This window comes from Callithrix jacchus, chromosome 6, assembly GCF_049354715.1.
Source record: "Callithrix jacchus isolate 240 chromosome 6, calJac240_pri, whole genome shotgun sequence".
In the NCBI taxonomy this organism is placed as follows: Eukaryota; Metazoa; Chordata; class Mammalia; order Primates; family Cebidae; genus Callithrix; species Callithrix jacchus.
This window is the reverse complement of record NC_133507.1, coordinates 82,414,976-82,435,770: the sequence shown is the minus strand read 5'-3', so window position 1 is coordinate 82,435,770 and position 20,795 is coordinate 82,414,976. Positions and strand designations below refer to the sequence as shown.

Below are 20,795 nucleotides of genomic sequence, written 5' to 3'. Positions count from 1 at the left end.
TAGAAAATAAGGGAAGAGGCCAGGTGCGGTGGCTTATGCCTGTAATCCCAGCACTTTGGGAGGCTGAGGCAGGTGGATCACGAGGTCAAGAGATCGAGACCATCCTGGCCAACATGATGAAACCCTGTCTCTACTAAAAATACAAAAAATTAGCTGGGCATGGTGGCACGTGCCTGTAATCCCAGCTGCTCAGGAGGCTGAGGCAGGAGAATTGCCTGAACCCAGGAGGCGGAGGTTGCGGTGAGCCGAGATCACACCATTGCACTCCAGCCTGGGTAACAAGAGCAAAACTCTGTCTCAAAAAAAAAAAAAGAAAATAAGGGAAGAAAGTTTCAAGAGAGAAGTGGGGTTCAATGATATAAACTACTTTGTAAAGTTTAGATAAGATATATTTGAGAAGAGGCTAATGGCTTTAGAAGTTCAAAGATCACCAGGGCCCTTTGAGAAAGCAGCATCTAAAGAGGCCAGTGACTGCAGTCTATTAGGGTTGAATGGAAGGTGAGGAACACTGGCACTGAAGAAAAGATTACATGAAAAGAGAGTAAATTCCGAGGTCAAAGAGCCAAGAAAGGCTTAGAAAAGATTGACATAATTTTTCAAAAGTTATTTGCATGGAATATGGATTCTTTTTCCTTTTAAAAGAGAAGCCCAAAAAACTAAGCTTTTTTTAAATTTTCTAGAGCTAACTACATGTCTACTTTTTCTACTCCAAGAAGCCCAGATTCAGAAGTAAGTTCTAGTCCACTGGAATGAAATTTTATACTCTCAGGAAATAGATTGTCTTAATTATAGTTCCCACTCCCTTGCTATTGTTTCTAGTCTTCTCTTTGTATTTTAAAGGGCTTCCTGTTACTATATGTATATTTTTCTGTCACAAAGATGGTAGAATATCCTTGGAAGTACACAAGGTGAACATAAAATAACAAAGCAAAGTAATACAAACCTTTTGGAAATTATAAATTTTTTTTTAGCTTTTCCACAGTTTTAAAATTGCAATATGGAAGATAAATACGTGGCTAAATATCACACGCAAACTACAGTCTTGGCTTCTGTAATTTGTAGCTTGTAAAAGTTGATGTGGTAAAATCAGAGCACTTAGGACAACTAAAGAAAATAACCTGGGACAAAATTGATTGTAAAACTTTTCTTTGCAAGAAACAATTATTTTTAAAGCCTGTATTTGCCTCTCTTTGACATGATGCTTCAGAGATTAGTCTTCTGTACTCCACCTTGCTATTTCATCTCTTTAGTTTTAGTGGTTTGACTCCAACTCCTTCTCTTTCTGAAAGTTGTCACCTTCTTGCTTCTATAATTACTTAATCTGCTTTTAAAAATGCCTACCTTATATACATGAGCCATTTAAACAAACAAAAAAATTGTCTACCTCTTTTATTACATTTTTAATGCCATCTTGATTCAAACACCATACCCTATTTGAGGATAAGGCTATTATCAATAACCAGTTGAACTTAGGGAGATTTCATTTGAGGAGAATAAGGTATGATTCCTTCAAATGTTCTTTTTAAAGGATCCCTCTTATACTGCCATGGTAAGATAGAGTCTACTCTGTTTACTTGAGTCATTTGAAGTAGGGCTAAAACAAACCTTCAAATTAGGCAAGATATCCAGGTTCAATCTTATCCTGAAGATATTTCTTAGATGAGATTCCATGTGTGACCTGTTATCTGTATCACTGCTTTTGGTTTAATCTTGCCATGAAAAATAACCTGCTGGATTATCAGCACTAAGAGAAAGAATAGCTCCTTTAATGCAGCTATCCCCCTACCGCACAAGGCAGGGACTCTGACCATGGTGCTGACAGATTTTTCAAGTGAAGCTCATTTTATTCGCATACCAAAGAGAGGCATAAGACAATCAGGATAGGGGAAGAAAATATTAGAACTCAGAGACACAAACACCAGTGATGCTGGTTCTACTTAATGAAACCTACTATTAAGACTATCAAAAAGATGACAAGATAGTGCTCACATTCAGGGGATTTAAGGTATGCAACAAGTCCAGAAAGCTAGAGCTGAGCTATGCTACTAACAAATAGTTACCATTTTCCAAGTCATGCAGAGTTATGCTTCTTCACCAGTAACTCCCAGCATCCTCTTTATTTATATACCCACTTTTGGATGCTCAGAATTCAAGACAGTTGGGAAGGACAGGTGATGAAGGATGGCACAATGCAACCTGGACCATGTAGTCACTTTAGGAAGATTAATTGTGAGCAGGTATGGAAAACATAAGAGCCCATGGAAAGTACAGACATTTAAATGAAACACTACACTGAATCTCTAAAATAACCAAAAAAAAAAAAAAACATACTGGTGGAATAAGACAATCAGTTTAAGAGTTATAGAAGATGAAAGTCTGTGAGGCACTGAAAAGTAGATCAGAAAGCTGAAGATCCAGAGGTCTGGTCCACACCAGACCCCAGTAAGAGGGGACGCTGTGGGAGTATCAACTACAAAGAAAGTGCTCCTATAGATGGAATCCTATAATTAGAAACAGTATCAAAGACACTTGCCACAGGTAACTGAAAGATCTGAGTCCCAGGCAAGATTAATTTGTGTAGAATAGAGGATCCATACCTAATTATATCAAGGCACAATAATCTGAATTTTAAAGATAATGTCAGCAATTTTAACAAAGAATTATGTAGAGTTGAACTGAACAGGAAATTATCAGTCATATCAATGGGAAAAAAGTAATATAAAAATATGTATGCTTTGAGTCCTTTCGGTAAAAACAACATATTTTGCATGTAGGTAAACTCTGCAATGTTATAGACCATTAATCACTCCATAGTAGAAAGGAGAATTGGCATAGTTTTAAGGGAAACGTCCACTATTTATCATCTATTCTTTTGCACTGATTAAATTTTGTTCAATAAACTTTTATGATTAAAAAAATGAAATGTGACAAAATAGTGCTTACATGAGACTATATTTTATAATCAAAACAATAATCATTTAAAGAACAAACTAATGCAAAACACTTCCAATTTAGCATTGGTATTTAAGAATGCATGGTAAAAATACAATCTATCACTACTGCTTTAAAATAAAACAATCTTTTTAATAGAGCCAGTGAATAAAGACTGTGCAATTCTATTCAAAGATCTAATTATCCATACCAGTATTTTAATATTATAAATCAGTTTTTCCCAATTCCTTCAGAACCAGGAACTCTATATTATTTTTCACTCTCAAAAGGTCAATTATTTTTGAGAGTCTACTATAAGGGACTTATTCATTAACAATGTTTTTCCATTATGTTATTAAATACACACTCGCCTGCATACTCCCTCCTTTCTCGTTCCCAACTGAAACCTCTGGTCAGCATAAGATTAAAAAGATGCTAGTGTGTTGAGCATATTTTAAGCGCGGGTAAACTTACAGTCTCAAATGCTTGGCAAATCTTTAAAACAACACAAGAATCTGCCTTTGTATCTAAGACTCTCAGGTCTCCAGGGACTGTGAGATGTGATCACCTATTAGATAATATAACCAGAGGTGCCACAGGCTGGACTGCTTCTTAAGACCTAACAAAATAAAAGCTGAAGTTGCTAATGAAAACTAGAAAACAAAAAATCTACACATAATAGATATGACTCACTAACATTTATCATTATTTACTAGTTATTATTATTGCTAAATATGTAAAATACCAAACTACTAACAGAAATCCTAAAGTATAACTGTGATGTTCTTTTGAGATAGAATTTGGCTGAGCGTTGTGGTTCATGCCTGTAATCCAAGCACTTTGGAGGCCAAGGCAGGCAGATCATCTGAGGTTGGGAGTTCAAGACCAGGCTGACCAACATGGTGAAAGCCTGTCTTTAAAAAAAAAAAAAGAGAGAATTTAGGAGATATGACATTTCAACTGTCTATTTTCAGAAGAAAATTTTTAAAAAGTATATAGTTTGTATTCCTGCAGCTTTATACCCCAGCAATATTAGAAGCTTTACTAATTTCTAAAATTTATGTTTTAATTGCTTTAAATCATATAATAAGAACATTTAACTGTATTCCCTTTAAGTTACCTGAACATTCTCATTCCACTTCTCAGCAAAAAGCTTGTCTGGAAATTCTGCAGGTAGAGATAACTGTTCTTTAAATATTTTAACATACTGTGGAAAACCAAATGAATTCATTAAGTATATCTGACGGTGAGAAAATCGTGACTTCACTCTTTTTTCTAAGAGTTCCAAAATATCCTTAAAAACAAACAGAAATCTCTGTAAGTAAGATGTATGTTAAAAAACAACGACAACAAAAAACACTGTATCAATGTTAGAGGTATAAGCAAACTATCACTTATAATTATTGTTTAGTCTATAATATATAAACACTTAAAACATTTTATGCAGACTAAATAATCCCCTCCCCCTGCCAGCATCTGCTGGCTTGGTGATGCCATGTCTTTTTCTTACCATGTTACTCTCAGCTAATCTGTAACATTCCAAGACCCAGTATGATTGTTAACTGACTATATTGAAGAGCTACATGTCACAGTAACATCAAGAGTTTCAATAAGGAATTGAAGAACTGAGATTAAAAAATTAATAGCATGATAGGCAGCAGGAACCAACCTCAGGAGAGGAATGCGGCAGAAATGCAACATGGCATTTCTAAGTTAACTTCTGGCTTTTTTTTAAAAAGTAATGTTTTTAGACCCTATTTCTATTTGTGCTGTTTTTCCTTAAGAAATCAGGAATCAAATTTACTATCAAAGAACACTAAAAACCAAAGGATAACTAACATGTACTACTTGTAAGGACATACAAAGTGTTCTTAAATGAAGAAAATACTTCCACAAAACTGATAGGCATTGGAACTATTCAAGACATCAAAAGCACAATAGGTAAGCTGTCTTCCTAAGTCACATACATGGCAGGAACTGTCATTCCTAAATCTCTTTTTAATACTGAACTTGAGCAATTTTTCAAAATATATTACAGTACACAGAATACCATATTATTCAACAGTTACACTCCAAGGTATACAACTAAGGGAAATGAAACCAGATAACTGCAAAAAAAAAAAAGTGTATGTCAATGTTTGCAGCAGTATTATTTTCAATAGCCTAACCCAAATGTCCATCCACTGATGAATGGATAAACAAAGTGTGATATAGCTATAATACAACAGAATATTATTTGGCAATAAAAAGGAATAAAGGACTGATATATGCTCTAACACAGATCAACCCTGAAAACATGTTAAGCCAGTCACACAAAACTATATGTTACATGATTCAAAAATAACAGTCAGAAAGTAGTCGTTGCCTAGGGCTGGGGAGGGAACAGGGGATTGTGGTGAAGGCTTAAAGGTATGAGGCTCTGAAACTGTGGTGATAAATGCACAACTCTATAAATAAACAAAAACTCTGTTAATTGTATGATTTAAATGAGCAAATTGCATGGTATAAATTATATCTCAATAAAGTCATTTATAAAAACTCCCAACCCCAAATATGAACACTGACATGCTATTTGATGACTTTAAGAAATTACAGCTAATATAACAATTATATTAGGAAAATATATTTTTTAAAGAGGCCTTATCTCATAAAAATACATTATAAAATGCTGATAAAATGACATGATACCTAGTTTTTGCCTCAAAATAATGAAGGGAGGGAATGAAGGGAGATGTAGAAGATAAATAAAACTAGTCTGTAGTAATTGAATCTTGACAATGAGTGGAAAAGGGAATTCAGGGTATTTATTCCCTCCTATGTATATTGTTGAAACACTACAGAATGAAGTTTTTTAAAAGGGGGGTTGGTTAAGTTCACAAATGTACATTTCCATGTCTAGTCAGATGACTCTCATAATACCTAGATCAAAAAATCATGATATAGTGGAGAGAATTCAAGTGAGCAAAATGAGATCATGGTTAGTTGAGGACAGGAAAGACTAACAGCCTGAGGTAGAGGCGGGAGAGTGCATAAAAAATTTTTAATATTTTTATGAGGTCAAATAAAAGTATAGTGCCAGCATTTGAACTAAAAGAGAAGAAAGGTTATATTCAGAGATACAGGTATTGCACATTTATTTTCTATTAAGAAAGAGTTCTAGGTCACCCATATAGATAGGTAGACGGTGAAAGTAATAATCTACACAAGCAACAATTAAGAGTCTAAACTTGGGAATGAAAAGAGATGGAAGTACATGATGTCTTTGTAGTAGGTAGTAATGACAGAAGTTGGCAATGTGGGCATACAGGGAATAGTAAAAACAAAACAAAAAAACAAAAATGCGATTACTCCCACTGGGGAAGAAGATGCTTGCTGACAAAGTCACTACTCTCTTTATCCTTTTGCTCTCTCCCTATAAACATGGATACAGATAAAAATACACTTGAGGACAGGCACGGTGGCTCACACCTGTAATTCTAGCACTTAGGGAGGCCGAGGCAGGCAGATCACAAGGTCAGAAGTTCAAGAGCAGCCTGGCCAACATGGTGAAACCCTGTCTCTACTAAAAATGCAAAAATTAGCTGGGCATGGTGGCAGATGCCTGTAGTCCCAGGTACTCAGGAGGCTGAGGCAGGAGAATCACTTGAACCCGGGAGGTGGAGGTTGCAGTGAGCCAAGATCGCGCCACTGCACTTCAGCCTGGGCAACAGCGCAAGACTCTATCTCAGAAAAGAAAAAAATTACACTTGAAAGAACTAAACAGTTGGAGGATTATATACACAGAACAAAAAAGAACACCTGATAACAGTGCTAAGAAGCTACTGACCTTTTTTTTTTTTTTGAAACGGAGTTTCGCTCTTGTTACCCAGGCTGGAGTGCAATGGAGGGATCTCGGCTCACCGCAATCTCCGCCTCCTGGGTTCAGGCAATTTTCCTGCCTCAGCCTCCCGAGCAGCTGGGATTACAGGCACGCACCACCGTGCCCAGCTAATTTTTTTGTAATTTTAGTAGAGACGGGGTTTCACCATTTTGACCAAGATGGTCTCGATCTGTTGACCTCGTGATCCACCCGCCTCGGCCTCCTAAAGTGCTGGGATTACAGGCTTGAGCCACCGTGCCCAGCCGCTACTGACCTTTTATTTGGTCCTTCACTGGGTCAACAAGACTTGCCACAACCACTTCCATCCAAAGGAAGATTTTTTGTTTTTGGCAAGATGGAGGGTGCTTCTTTGATCCCTGTCATAGTCTGCTGCTTTTGGCAAGGAGAAATAAAGATATGCGGAGCACCAGCCAATGTTGTATGAGGGAGGTATACTAAAGCCATGCATCATAAATAAGCTAGAGAGTACAGGGAAGGAGGGGCAAATAACAGTCACTCTATAGAGAAACAGCACTGGACGGAGGACTGTTGAAATACAAATTAGTATAAAGTTTCACTTTCTGAAAAAGAGCTGTAGAAAAGGAGAAATTATATTTATTAGCATAATCTGATTTCATACGTTTTTTTCTTCAGTTATTTCACTGGGAGGAGGGAGGTATTCATTAATGGGCTAAGGCAACCATTTACCCATTTTCCCCAATTTGAGTTGAAAAGCAGGATATATACTGCTGAAACAAAATATTTTAAATGCCTAACATAATGACAAAATAAGTGAAAAAAGACTAGTAGTGTCAGCAATTAAGCTTAAATTTTAAAATATTATAATCAAATTTTTTAATGAAGAGAAAGACTTACCAATCTACATGTAAGACCAATAACTGCTATTGGGGTCTGTGCAGACTGAGAAATGTCAAAAAGATTATAGAGAAGTGTTTGGTTTTTATGATGAGCAAAAAGATCAAATTCATCTAATATGAAGATCACTGGGCAACTGCTAGTTCGGTCACCTAAGATAAAATAAGAGCATTACAACAAGAAATTATATCCACCTTTCCTCAGTTTCTAAACTATTTACTATATTTCAGGTTTTAAAACTTAATTCTACAAACATACTGATAACATACTTTGGGTAGGGCATTTACTGATACATGTACATTCATTCAACAAAAGAAGCTATTCAAAGGACAACGATAGCCCCTACTGCTCTCAAGAAGTTCAGTCTAGGCTGGGCACGGTGCCTCATGCCTGCAATCCCAGAACTTTGGGAGGCTGAGGTGGCTGGATCACCCAAGGTCAGGGGTTTGAGACTAGCTTGACCAACATGGTGAAACCCCATTAAAAAAAAAAATACAAAAATTAGCTGGACATGGTGGCGGATGCCTGTAATCCCAGCTACTTAGGAGGCTGAGGCAGGAGAAGATGTTGAATTCGGGAGGCAGAGGTTGCAGTGAACCAAGATCACTCCAGCCTGGGCAACAGGAATGAAACTGTCTCAAAAAAAAAAAAAAAAAAAAAAAGTTCAGTCTAGTTCCTAGACTCTAGTATAGTTTATTTGAAAAATGTCAAAAATCATTTAAATTACTAAAGACTATTATTTTTATAATTATGTAAACAGAATTCTTAATGATTACAAAATTGGCAAAAGACTTTTCTATACCTATATAGAACCAAAACATTTGGGATTAAAATATAAGGGAAGTCACTACTTAATGAACAATACTAATGCTTTAAAAGAGTTGTTTACTCAGTAGAAATGCAAAGTATACTTCTCATAGAAATACTTTTTATAAACAATGGTTAGATTATAAAGTTTAACTAAAGCACTTTAACTCCCTTTAAGCACAACTTTCAGCATTTCAACTAAAATGCTTTTCATGGGGAAAAGTTCCACATGATTTTCTTTGGTTACATTTTTCTCACTTCAATGATGGAAACTACTTTAGTAAAACAATCCCTTTTACCTTAGGCTTACAGCCTTTACATTTGTGTTAAAAAGTAAAACTATTATCTGACGAAAGACTTACTTCAACAAATAACAAATACAGTGCCTAAATGATTTAATACTGGTACAAAACCAAAGGAATTACTCAAAAGTCTAGAAAGAGACCTATGTACTAATATAAAATTTTAGTATTTGATAAAATATTGCATTATACATCAGTGGGGAAAATTAGTCTATTCAAAGTTAGATCCCTACTTTACAGGTCAAATCAAAATTTCCAAACAAATTACGAATTACAAATATACATATTAAATGAAAACATGGATCAATGTTTTCATAATCTGAAGGAGAGAAAAAACTTTCTAGATAAACATAACTGTGGAAAACGTAAAACACTAAGTTTAGCAGAAAAGTCCAAACCAAACTTAAGGGAAGAGAAAAATAAAACACAAAAATTCCGATAAGTAAGTATAAGATAAACATTACCAAAACAGGTCAAAGACCCAACAGGAAATAGAGTCATGCTTCCCTTAACAACACAGATATGTTCTGAGAAATGTACTGCAGGTGATTACATCATTGTACAAGCATCCTCAGAGTGTACTTACACAAGCCTAGATGGTATAGCCTACTACACACCTAGGATATACGGCATAGCCTATTGCTCCTAGACTATGAACCTGTAAGCATGTGATAGTGTAGGCAACTGTAACACAATGGGAAGTATTTGTGTATCTAATAAACATATCTAAATACAAAAAAGGTACAGTAAAAATACAGTTTTAAAGTCTAAAAGGACCACTGTCACATATGTGGTCTATCATTGAATTAAAAGTGTTATGTGGCACATGACTGTACATAAATCAGGAAATATCAAAGGTCAATAAAAATGTGAAATGATAAGCATCACCATTATCAGAATTATGCAAATTAATCAGAATTATGCAAATAAAGAACAAAATTATTCCAATTAAAGTAAGAGATGAAAGATTTTCTATTAGATGGGCAAACATAAAAATAATTGTTTTTGAGGCTGAGAAAAAGGTACAATCGAATATTTTTACGAAGTGAATCTTTAAGGTAATTTGGTAGTGTTCATTCTTTTAAAAACAGTGCCCTTTAACCCAGAATTCTACCCACAGAAATTTACCCCAGGAAATATCTGGATGATCATCTAAGTATCTCTTCTTAATTATAACAGATTAGAAACACAAGTCCATAACTGGTGATTAATAAATAGCACCTAATAAAACAAGATGAGAATCATAAAAATGGTGATGCAGATCAAAATTCACTGATTACAAAACAATAGGCAAGATAATTTTATTCTCATAAAATGTTAAATTTCTCTCTATCAATAATATACAGCAGGTGAATAAAGATAAGAAACCAAATGCTAATTGAGAAAATCACTGTTATAACGGTGGGAATACAGTGATCATTGTTTCTTTTTTATGTTTCTGTATTTTATGAGTTTTTCTTTTGGCAAAAGCTTGTTATTACCTTTATAATCAAGGAAAAAATAAAGTTAAAATATACCTTTTGACACAGCTGAATATGTTAACATTTACCTTTTTTTAAAGCTTCCAGAAGAAATGAAAAGTTTTCAGCAAAGCTTCCCTGAACAACAAAATGAGAAAAAATGACTAAAAGTTTGGTGAAATAAAAAACAAAAGAGGGCTGTCTGATTCTCAGATTTTACATAAACACTGTATATATTCTAGTTATTAGAGTCACTGCCCAGACTCTGCTGAGTGTCTCTATACTTCCTATCTAAAATTTAAATATTTAAGCAAAGATAGCTCAGCACTGAAAACAACAATAAATATGTCATGTATGAAATGTTATATTTCAGAACTTGAGGATAACCGGTCAAAGAAGAAAAAGAAAAGTAAGAAATTTTATATTTTCTGGACAAAATCTGTAAGAATGTTAAATTTATTTGAAGGTAGTTTTATAGAGTTGCCATACTCTAAATACAGTTTGAGACCTAGAAATGCATTCAACTTTGTGTCTTCAAACACAATGGGATCTTGCAAGTCTCAAATTAATTTGTACCAGTAAAGAAAAAACCATTAATTTAAATGAGATATAAGAAAAGGCTTTTTTGAAACAATAAATACTATAACAATGTTTGTCGATTCAAGAGTATATTGAATAATTTATGTGTATCATATCATGTTTGGCTATGTTTACATGGAATACAGCCAAAACATTTTTGGATACAATTAAATATTCCTGATGAAACTGAACAAGGTAGTAGATGCATTATCCAGGTGCTCCAGATTGTGGGTAGAAATCCCATTTAAATATTTTTTTCATTAAAGTTATTAATTTTTATTTCATTCAGAGTTCATAATTTAAAGAAAGAGCCAACTTTAGATTTGAGGAGATATAAAGGAGAAAAGAAACTCACTTATTTGTTCTCTAGTTGAGATATCTAACATAAAAAGAGCATAAGTGGGCCTGGTGTGGTGGCTCACGCCTGTAATCCCAGCCCTTTGGGAGGCCGAGGTGGGTGGATCACAAGGTCAAGAGATCAAGACCATCCTGGTCAACATGGTGAAACCCCGTCTCTACTACAAATACAAAAAATTAGCTGGGCATGGTGGTGCGTGCCTGTAATCCCAGCTACTCAAAAGGCTGAGGCAGGAGAATTGCCTGAACCCAGGAGGCGGAGGTTGCCGTGAGCCAACATCATGCCATTGCACTCCAGCCTGGGTAACAAGAGCAAAACTCCGGCTCAAAAAAAAAAAGAAAAATTGCATAAGTGTTTTAAAAACTTTCACTGTTGTTATACTATTTCCAAGACAGGCAGACCAGAAGGTATTATCCATAATTTGCTATAACATAACAAAGCCTAGGAAATCATACATACATAACAAAGTTGGGAAATCAGTGGTCAGTTACTAAAAGGTAGCTTGTCTTTCAGGCTTTTTGTTTAAAAGATTATATCTTATATTTCATATATACTTCTATAAATATGTATTTGTGCATGTATAATATAGATATATGCTTTTATCAGACCAGAAAAGCTGTGGCTTGAATTAACTGAGTAAGTGACTTATCTTATACTGTCGAGACTGCCATTTCATGACCTTTGGCAACCTAATTATGCTCTCTGAGCAGAAGCCAAATTTATATAATGAAGGAATTAAACTAATAATTTCTATAGCAGTAATTGTCTATTCAAAAGTATACTGAAGAATTTATGTATATCATATCCTGTTTGGCTATGCTTACTTTGGAATACAGCCAAAACATTTTTGGATACAACTTAAACTAATAATCTCTATATGTGATAATAATAATAGTGAAGATTAGAATAGAATGATAAACAATTGTGCCTTTTATTATTTCACATAAAACCAATATGAATATGTAACATTTAAAAATGTCAGAAACAGTTATCCAGATCAACTGGGAATCAAAAGCAAACTGAGCATACTTAATAGGAACTGTCTTTGGCTTAGTATAGGCCACTACCTTCAACATCACATTCTAAACAGGAAGTAGAATATTAGACTTATAGAAGGAGCATTTCAAAATTGCACTTCAAAGACCTACAGACTATGGAAGGGACAAATTTACTTAACTTTTTATAGATCAATTATTAAAGAAAGAAACTCATAAATGCTAGAAGTCTTACACAACTATGGCAGTGTCACTGTAGCACAAAGCATACAGTTCAGAGATTAGAGTAAACTCTAATCATGGTCACCAGTAACCAGAAAATGAAATTGGAATGTATATAACCCACTCCAAATGCATACTTAGTATGAGGATAAGTAATTTCATTGTGAAAATTCAGGCAGCTGCAAAATTAAATTATCATGTTTTCCTTAGGCCCTATATATTAGGTAAAAGGTAAAACTTTAATACAAGTTTCAAAACATTTCAAGTCAGTTTCTTTTACTGATGTTCACTATCCTGAGACTATAAGATGGATATGATAATGAAGTATGAATAAATTCTGAAAACAGAGTAAGACAACTTACATTTGTACAGCACATTAGTATCTAGCAAATTACTTTTTAAGTTAAATGATGTGTAATGTTCTCTTTCTTCTTTAGAATAATCCTATGAAGTCTAGATAATAAAATAATGCCCAATTAACATGCAAAGAATTTGAATTCAGAGATACTCGTTAGCTCAGGATTTTCAGGTAGTCAAAGGGCTGTAAGGCATGACTGAAACCCACCTATTGCAGATTCAAATTCAGCACATTTTCCCCCATACACAGGCTACTAGACTCAAAAAAAGTAGAAATAGGCTGCTGGAGCACAGTATTTTAAAAAATGTGTTAATTTATCTCCAGAGATAGAGAACCAAAGTATTCACCTTTTAGAAAAAGAAATAAACTCAGAATATCTACATAAACTTGGATTTCTTAGCTATTTTACAGCTACTAAAATCTATGAAAAAATCCACATATTGTACAGACTTGATGACTAAATGTATCCTATACATTACACATTCTTATGAAAAGATCTTATATGTTTAAATTTAGAATTTCTTTCTTTTTTTTTTTTTTGAGGCAGTCTCATTCTGTCTCCAAGGCTGGAGTGCTGTGCATGATCTCAACTCACTACAACCTTCACCTCCTGGGTTCAAGTGATTCTCCTGCCTCAGCCTCCTGAGTAGCTGGGACTGCAGGTGCATGCCACCATGCCCAGTTAATTTTTGTATTTTTAGTAGAAACAGGGTTTCACCATGTTGGCCAAGCTGGTCTCGAACTCCTGACCTTGTGATCCACTTGCCTCAGCCTCCCAAAGTGCTGGGAATACAGGCATAAGCCACTACGCCCGGCCTCAATTGAAAGTTTCTGAACCTCTCTCTACCCTTCCAGAAATATAAAAATATCTATGCTATAAAGATATTACCTTGAAGCTTATTTAATAAAATAAGTGAAATGATACTTACAAAAACTTTATCTCCAACTACATTTTCCAGATTTAACTGCCTTGTGATTTCCTTTAGGGCAATTTTATCATTGATCTGCAGCAGTCCTAAAAGTCCATTTAAAAATATTTAATTAAAATGTCACATGTATTTGATACAGCAGGTTATTTTCCAGTTAAGTATATTTTCCCAAAGTCTGTTAGTTCACATCACTTTCTTTTTAAAACTTAGCAATAAAAACATTCTGTAGAGTCAAAAAACAATCCTTCTTGGGATTAGAATGATTAAAAAAAAGAAAAAAAACAAAGTCCTTCTGAGACTCCTTCATTATTATTATTTTAATTTCTAAAAATACTGTGTATGGTATGCTAAGTAGAGGCTGTAGAACATGGATCTACTTTTCAAAATCTATTAAAATGGATTTGAAATATACAAGTGAATTTAGTTTCATCATATAATAACCCCACAATGTTTATAGCATCTCCAATGGCAAAATGATGGCATACTTACCGTTTAAGTGAACTTGTAATACATTTTCACTCACTTCTTCTATTTCCATGAGTTCTCTCAAAGCATGATTTATTAACTAAATATGAACAAAGTATGAAATAATAATAGGTAAAAGATAAAAAGAAGTCCATATTCCTTTTTAAACTACAAGTAGTGAGAACAGAATATAAACAAATTGACCTCTTTAACAAATAAGCTTTCATATTCTTTACAGATAAAAGGTTTAACTAGAACATCTCTTATCTGACTCTTTTTAAGAAACAAAGGCCAGGACTGATACAATATTTTCTGAATCACCTATCCATACTTTTAATAAAAATTTAGAAACAACCAAGTTCTAAAATAAATACTTCTCTACATGTCACGTTAAATATGTGACATGGCCCTTATAAACTTATGTCTCAGTACATTACACATCTCTCTGACATTTACTCTACTAGATATCATTATAATCAGTTAAAAGACTATTGAATTAAAGGTTTCTATGCAGCATACATTTTTTTTGTAACACCATACTGCTCTCATACTGTGATATCATATATATCTCTTCATATTACCACTGCATTTAAGAAAAGCCAAAAACCTTTCTAAAAGAGTAAAAATGGACTGTTCTTTCCAATATTAAAATATAGGATACTATAAAAAAATTAATGAACTGGGAAAAGCAGTTTGTATATTAAAAAAAAAATAGTAGAGATGGCATCAAAACTTAGGACAAAAAGGATTACTCAGTGAAGGCACCGGGACAACTGGTAAACTATTTTCCAAAACAAAATACTATTTGTATTTGCAGTATGCTACTTATTTGTCATTGCAACACCTTATCCAAAAGGAAAAAAGCAAATATGATCCTCATTTTAAATTATATAGGTTTCACAACAAGATATCAAAAATAAAAAATTTTCCTGGCTACCTGTATGTTTTTTTCTCTCTCTCTCTCTCTTTTTTTTTTTTTCTAGCCAGTGCTGAAGAAAACCTCTATGGTTTTTAAAGCATAGGGAATTATAGGTCCTCTTAAAAGGAGACAATCTCAAGATATCAACTGTCATACTACCAGTAATAGCCCAGCTGAGAAGTGACATTTAATGAGAAGTAACATTAAAGGACTGTACAGTGGTACTTCTTCACCTCTGGATCAGGTCAGACCCTATAATAAGAGAACATCCACAGATGAGACAAAGTTGCTCCCTCAAAACATTGCTTTCAGCAAGTTTTTCTTAGCAATCCATGGTGTTTCCTTTCCTCCATCTCTTGATATTTTGCTTATATATTTTTTCTTTGGTTATAATATTGTTTTAATTCATAAAATACTTTATGTTTTGATGAATTATTCAAAACCACTTTAAATCCTTTCCTGAAAGGAATGAAGATATTAATAATACCTCCATTTCATATACACATGAAGAGAGTTGTAATAGGTTTATAGCTTTCTTTCCACTAAACTTAAACACCAACTTATGCTTTGCTTGGATCAGCCCACTAATATTTTATGGGGTGTGTATATGGTTTGAAATGATAAATATATTAGCAAGTGAGTCTTCAAATAATATTAGCTCTAATCTGGATATTGCTAAAATTTACTATGTAACTAGTTAGGCAATCAACCATTTAAGTTAGCTTTTTTTCTTGAATATGTTATCGTTTCAAATATTTAAACTACATTATACACTAAAAATATTTTCTTGGTTATTAATGTTACACTGACCAACATAATGATCTCCTTTCCACAATCTTTGTTCCTAAAATTAAAGTTTACAAACATACCAGGATAATTTTCTTAGACTTCCCAGCATCCAGTAATTTTTATGCTCACAAACTATTATACTATTTCCAAATACTGTAATAAACACAGGATTCACCAATATGCAACTAGGAAGAATATCCTACTTAACCATCTAGCCAATCTGTCTACAGTAAGTTCCATGTAGAGGAACATTTTCTAAGGGTCAGGTTACAATGGCTCTACCTGTAATCTGAGTGCTTTGGGAGGCAGAGGCAGGAGGATTGCCTAAGCCCAGGAGGTTGAGGCTACAGTGAGCTATGATAGAGCCACTGTGCTCCAGCATGGGTGACAGAGTGAGATCCTGTCTCCTAACAAAAAAAAATTTTTTTTTCCTAGGGCTCAACCTGTCATTTGAAGCCATATCAATTTTTTCTTAAATAAAATGCTTGTAATATTACAAGTCACACCGTCTGTTGCCTTTTTCAATTAACTATAGTTTGAATTTATGTATTTCGGACTCTTTGGCCAAGTATAGTTTTTTAAATATACTATAATCTTGGGGTTAGGATTAGAGGTTAAAACAAACACAAGGCTATAGTCTTATGTTTTAAAATTTGAATTTATATAATTATATTAATATGGCTAGGCACTGTGGCTCATGCCTATAATCCCAGCACTTCGGAAGGCCAAGGCAGGTAGATCACTTGAGCCCAGCAGTTCTAGACCAACCTGGACGACATGGTGAAACTCCGTCTCTACTAAACATACAAAAATTAGCTGGGTGTGGTGGCACATGCCTGTCCCAGCTACTCGGGAGGCAGAGGTGGGAGGATTGCTTGAGCTCTGGGAGACAGAGGTTGCAGTGAGCTGAGATCGTGCCACTGTACTCCAGCCTGGGGGACAGAGTGAGACCCTGTCTCAAAAAAAAGAAAAGAAAAAAAACGATTCTATTGAGAGTTCTTTTCTAAAAATACATTATATCTGATAATTTATTTAATTCATATTTTCTTTCAGGATACTCCCACATATACAACAAATTACAAAAGTAGCACAAGTCAAACAATGCTCCTCATCTCTTCAACCTGTCAATATTAAGAGTATATCAGGAATACATGAAACTGTATCAAAATGGAATGCCAGGGAACGGACTCTTTCAGATTCCACTGCAGTGACACCAAATAAATGATTGCAAAGCACCACAATATGGCTCTGGTTTAAGAAACAAAAAGTAGACAAACTGTCAGCATGGCCAAGAATAATTGATACATTTTATTAACTGATAAATACTATGTCTTAATGCTTTCGTTTTTTAATTTCAGTACATTGATTAAACCTATAGGGGTTTATAAAAAGTCACTGTAACATGGGAGGAAGGGAACAACAAGCAAATTAAAAGATTAAGTGTAGATTTAAAAGATTAAGCAAGACGGCTGATTAGAGACTTCTGGTGCTCGTATCCCCCACAAGAAAGGACCACGGCAATGAACGAACAGCTAAGAGTTGTCTGGTGTGTTGAAGGGAGAGTGGTGGAGTGCAGCAGGGGAGTGGAAACGCATGAGTAGTGACTGAAAATCCAGGAGGGCAGTGTGTAGGCTCCTGGCCTCTGCAGTGCCATCTCCTGCACCTGAATCAAATCTTCCCATAATGAGGAGGGACTTCCTGTTTCGAGGAAAAGGTAAGCAGATGATCCCCACCAGCTTTCACTGCCACCACAAACACCTACAGTCCTTACCACAGAAGAATCCCACAGTCCTAGCAAGCCCTGAGTCAAGGTGGAGAGCTGCTGGAATTCAAGCAGTTGCATTACTCCAGATCATGAAAATAAGGTGCGCACTCCATCCCTCACCCACCTATAGACCAACTCGCTGCAGCATGGCACCATTGAGGCCAGAGCCACCTCTGCTGTGTGCCTTGCTCTGCAGGCCAGTAGCCACTGCACCTTTCCAGTACTAGGGCTCCATCTTCATTCCACCAAACCCACACAGGTAGCTGAACGCCACAACTCTAGCTGCATGGGGCCTGAGCCTATAATTGGCTATGACTCTGGTCCTACACAGCAGGGAAACCAGGCCCTTACTGCCACACTTCTAGTCAGAGGGCCAATCTGGCAGTCCCACCCAGGGCAAACTCTCACTTGAGGTGACCAAACCACTGTGTGGCTCCCTCCCAAGAAGGAGAGGTCCCTGAGGATCCAAGCAGCTGACACATCCCTTGGGCTTGCAGAGCAGCTATGTACCCACACTCGAGAACCTGAGAAACAGCCCCACAACTGTGTACCCCTCCCTCCTGCAGACACATCCCTGGCTTGCCCAATGGTCCTGCATCTACAATCAGGGCCTGAATATAGTCCAGAAGGTTACCCCTGGAAGGCATGCCTCCAGCCCAGCCAAGCAGCCATGAGCCATGACTTGTACCTGAGAGACAGCCCTATGGGCCACCCATGGTGAAGACACACCTTGCCCAGAGAGGCCAAGCATCCCTGTGAACACAGACTGGGTCTGAGAAGTAGCCCTCCAGGCCATTGTGTGTTCACATCAGTCTTGTGTTCACATCCAAAACCTGACAAACAGTGTGGCCTCCCTACAGCCCCATTAGACATGCCCCAGGACCAGCCAATCAATTGTGTGACCACGCCCCTAACCTGAGAAGTATACTCACTAACTGCCACTAGCAGACACATACCCTAGCTGGCTGGGCAGCATTACATCCTAGGCCTACACATCATCCCTGAGGGTTGCCTCTGGCAGACACTCTTTTGGGCCAGCTGAGCAGCCCTGCGCCTACTTCCCAGGTCTACAAAACAGCCCAGTGGGCCATATGCTGCTGAAAAGTTCCTAGGCCAGCCAAGCAGCAGTGTCACAGGCCCGAGAAACAGCCTCACAGGCCACCCCTAATGGGCATGCCCATAAGCCAGCTGAATAGCCTTGTGCCTACACCCTGCACCTGAGAAACAACCCTGTACCTGTGGAACCTCTCAGCAGACATGGCCCTAAGCCAGTCAAGCAACTGTATTCCTATACCTCTGGTGGGGTCAAGCAGCCTTACACCTGCATCCCAGGCATCTCCTGGGCCTGAGAAACCAGTGAGTTGCTCCTGGCAAGTATTCACCCAGGCCCACTGGCAACCATGTGACTATGCTCCTGGGCACATTAATAGTTCCATCTGCCAGAGGATCAGATCCCAAGGTGGTTGACCCACCACATACATGCACATGCCCCCAAACTGAGAAAGAGTCCAGCAAACCCACTCCTGGCAAAGTTGTACAACTGCCACCACAAACTCTCAGCCTAGGCCACTGAGACACTTGTAAATGACACTAGTGTAGATTACAACTGAAGAAAACTATACAAAGACCACACTACTGTATCCAAATAGAACCAAGGCCAATGAACCACACCAAACCAACACTCCAGACTCATTCACACAAATAAGTATTTCTTTATGACATCAATTCTATAACATTGGAAAAGGCAATTTTATTTTTCTACCTGAGGCATACCAATCCATATAGGGACATATTAAACATGAAAATGCAAGAAAACATGACACTTCCAAAGGAAAACAATAATTCTCTATTAACGAACAGGAATCATAAGGAAATACAGAAAATGCCAGAAAAATAATTTAAAATAATAATCTTGACAACACTCAGTGAAATTCAAGAGAATACAGATAGAAAATTAAACAAAATCAGAAAAACAATTTGTGATTTGAATAACAAATTAAGCAGATACCATAAAAAAAAAAAACAAACAGAAATCCTACAGCTGAAGTGAATGAAATAGAAAATACAACTGAGACCTTCAACAGACTACACCAAGCATAAGAATTTCTTATATTGAAGACAAATTGTTTGAAATAACATAGGCAAAAAAGAAAAAAAAAACAGAATGAAGAAAGCCTACAGGATTTATGAGACATCATTAAGTGAACAAATATTTGTATTATTGTCCTTTCAGAAGAAGAAAAAAAGGAAAAGGCGAGAAAAACATATTTAATAAAACAATAGTTAAAAAATTCCCAGTTCTGGAGAGGAATGGACATTCAAAGCTTTGAAGCTCAAAAGTCCAAATAAATTCAACTCAAACAGATCTTATCTGAGGCATATTATAGTCAATTGTCAAAAGTCAAAGAATTAAAGCTAAAGTGTCAAGTCACTGTAAGGGAATCCCTATTATACTAACAGTGAATTTCTTCTTTTAATTAAAAATTTTAAACTCTTTATTCTTTTTTTAAAAAAATAATATTTTAAAACATTTTTCATTCTTCTTCTTTACATTTTAGCTGATTGTCAGAAAAAATAACAGCAGATTCCTCAAGAGAAACCTGACAAGCCAGAAGGGAAAGGATGATACACTAAAAGCTCAGAATGAAAGAACTGTCAGCTAAGAATATAATACCCAGCAGCTTCAGAAATAAAGAAGAAATAAAATCTTTCACAGACAAGCAAAAACTAAGGCAATCCGTCATCACTAGACCAGACTTATAAGAAATGTTCAAGGGAGCCTTATATCTACAAATGAAAAGATGATAACCATCATCAAGAAAACATGTGAAATTATAAAACTCACTGGTAGAGCAGATATATAAAGGCAAAAGAGAAAGGATCAAGCCTTAACACTACAGAAAAGCACCCAACTGGAAAAATAAATGAGAGGAAATAAAAAACAAAGGATATACAAAACAACCAGAAAACAATCACTAAAATGACAGGGTAAATACTCACTTATCAAAAATAATCTTGAATATAAACCGATTAAGTTTCCCATTTAAAAAATACAGAACAGATGTTAAAAAGAAAACTCAATTATATGCCACTATAAGAAACTCACCTCACCTGTATAGACACACAGACTTAAGGTATAAAAAAAGATAATAACCCATGAAAATGGAAAATAAAAATGGTA

At 35.7% G+C, this 20,795-nt stretch overlaps 1 protein-coding gene across 23 annotated transcripts in view; it reads right to left on the bottom strand.

Moving 5' to 3' along the window:
* The window catches only part of ORC4 (origin recognition complex subunit 4), a 75,163-nt gene that overhangs the window by 8,500 nt on the left and 45,868 nt on the right, over window positions 1–20,795 (bottom strand). For 11 of the 23 annotated variants that reach the window (XM_078327855.1, XM_078327865.1, XM_078327853.1 and 8 more), the window contains 5 exons: window positions 14,166–14,241; window positions 13,677–13,762; window positions 10,325–10,373; window positions 7,667–7,818; window positions 4,052–4,225 (listed from right to left, as the gene is read on the bottom strand). In XM_078327855.1, coding sequence (XP_078183981.1) covers window positions 4,052–4,225; window positions 7,667–7,818; window positions 10,325–10,373; window positions 13,677–13,762; window positions 14,166–14,241 — 537 coding nt within the window. Of the gene's footprint in view, window positions 1–4,051; window positions 4,226–7,666; window positions 7,819–10,324; window positions 10,374–13,676; window positions 13,763–14,165; window positions 14,242–16,617; window positions 16,806–20,795 lie in introns of all 23 variants that reach the window. The other 12 variants (XM_078327851.1, XM_078327845.1, XM_035304987.3 and 9 more) reach the window with 4 other exon arrangements.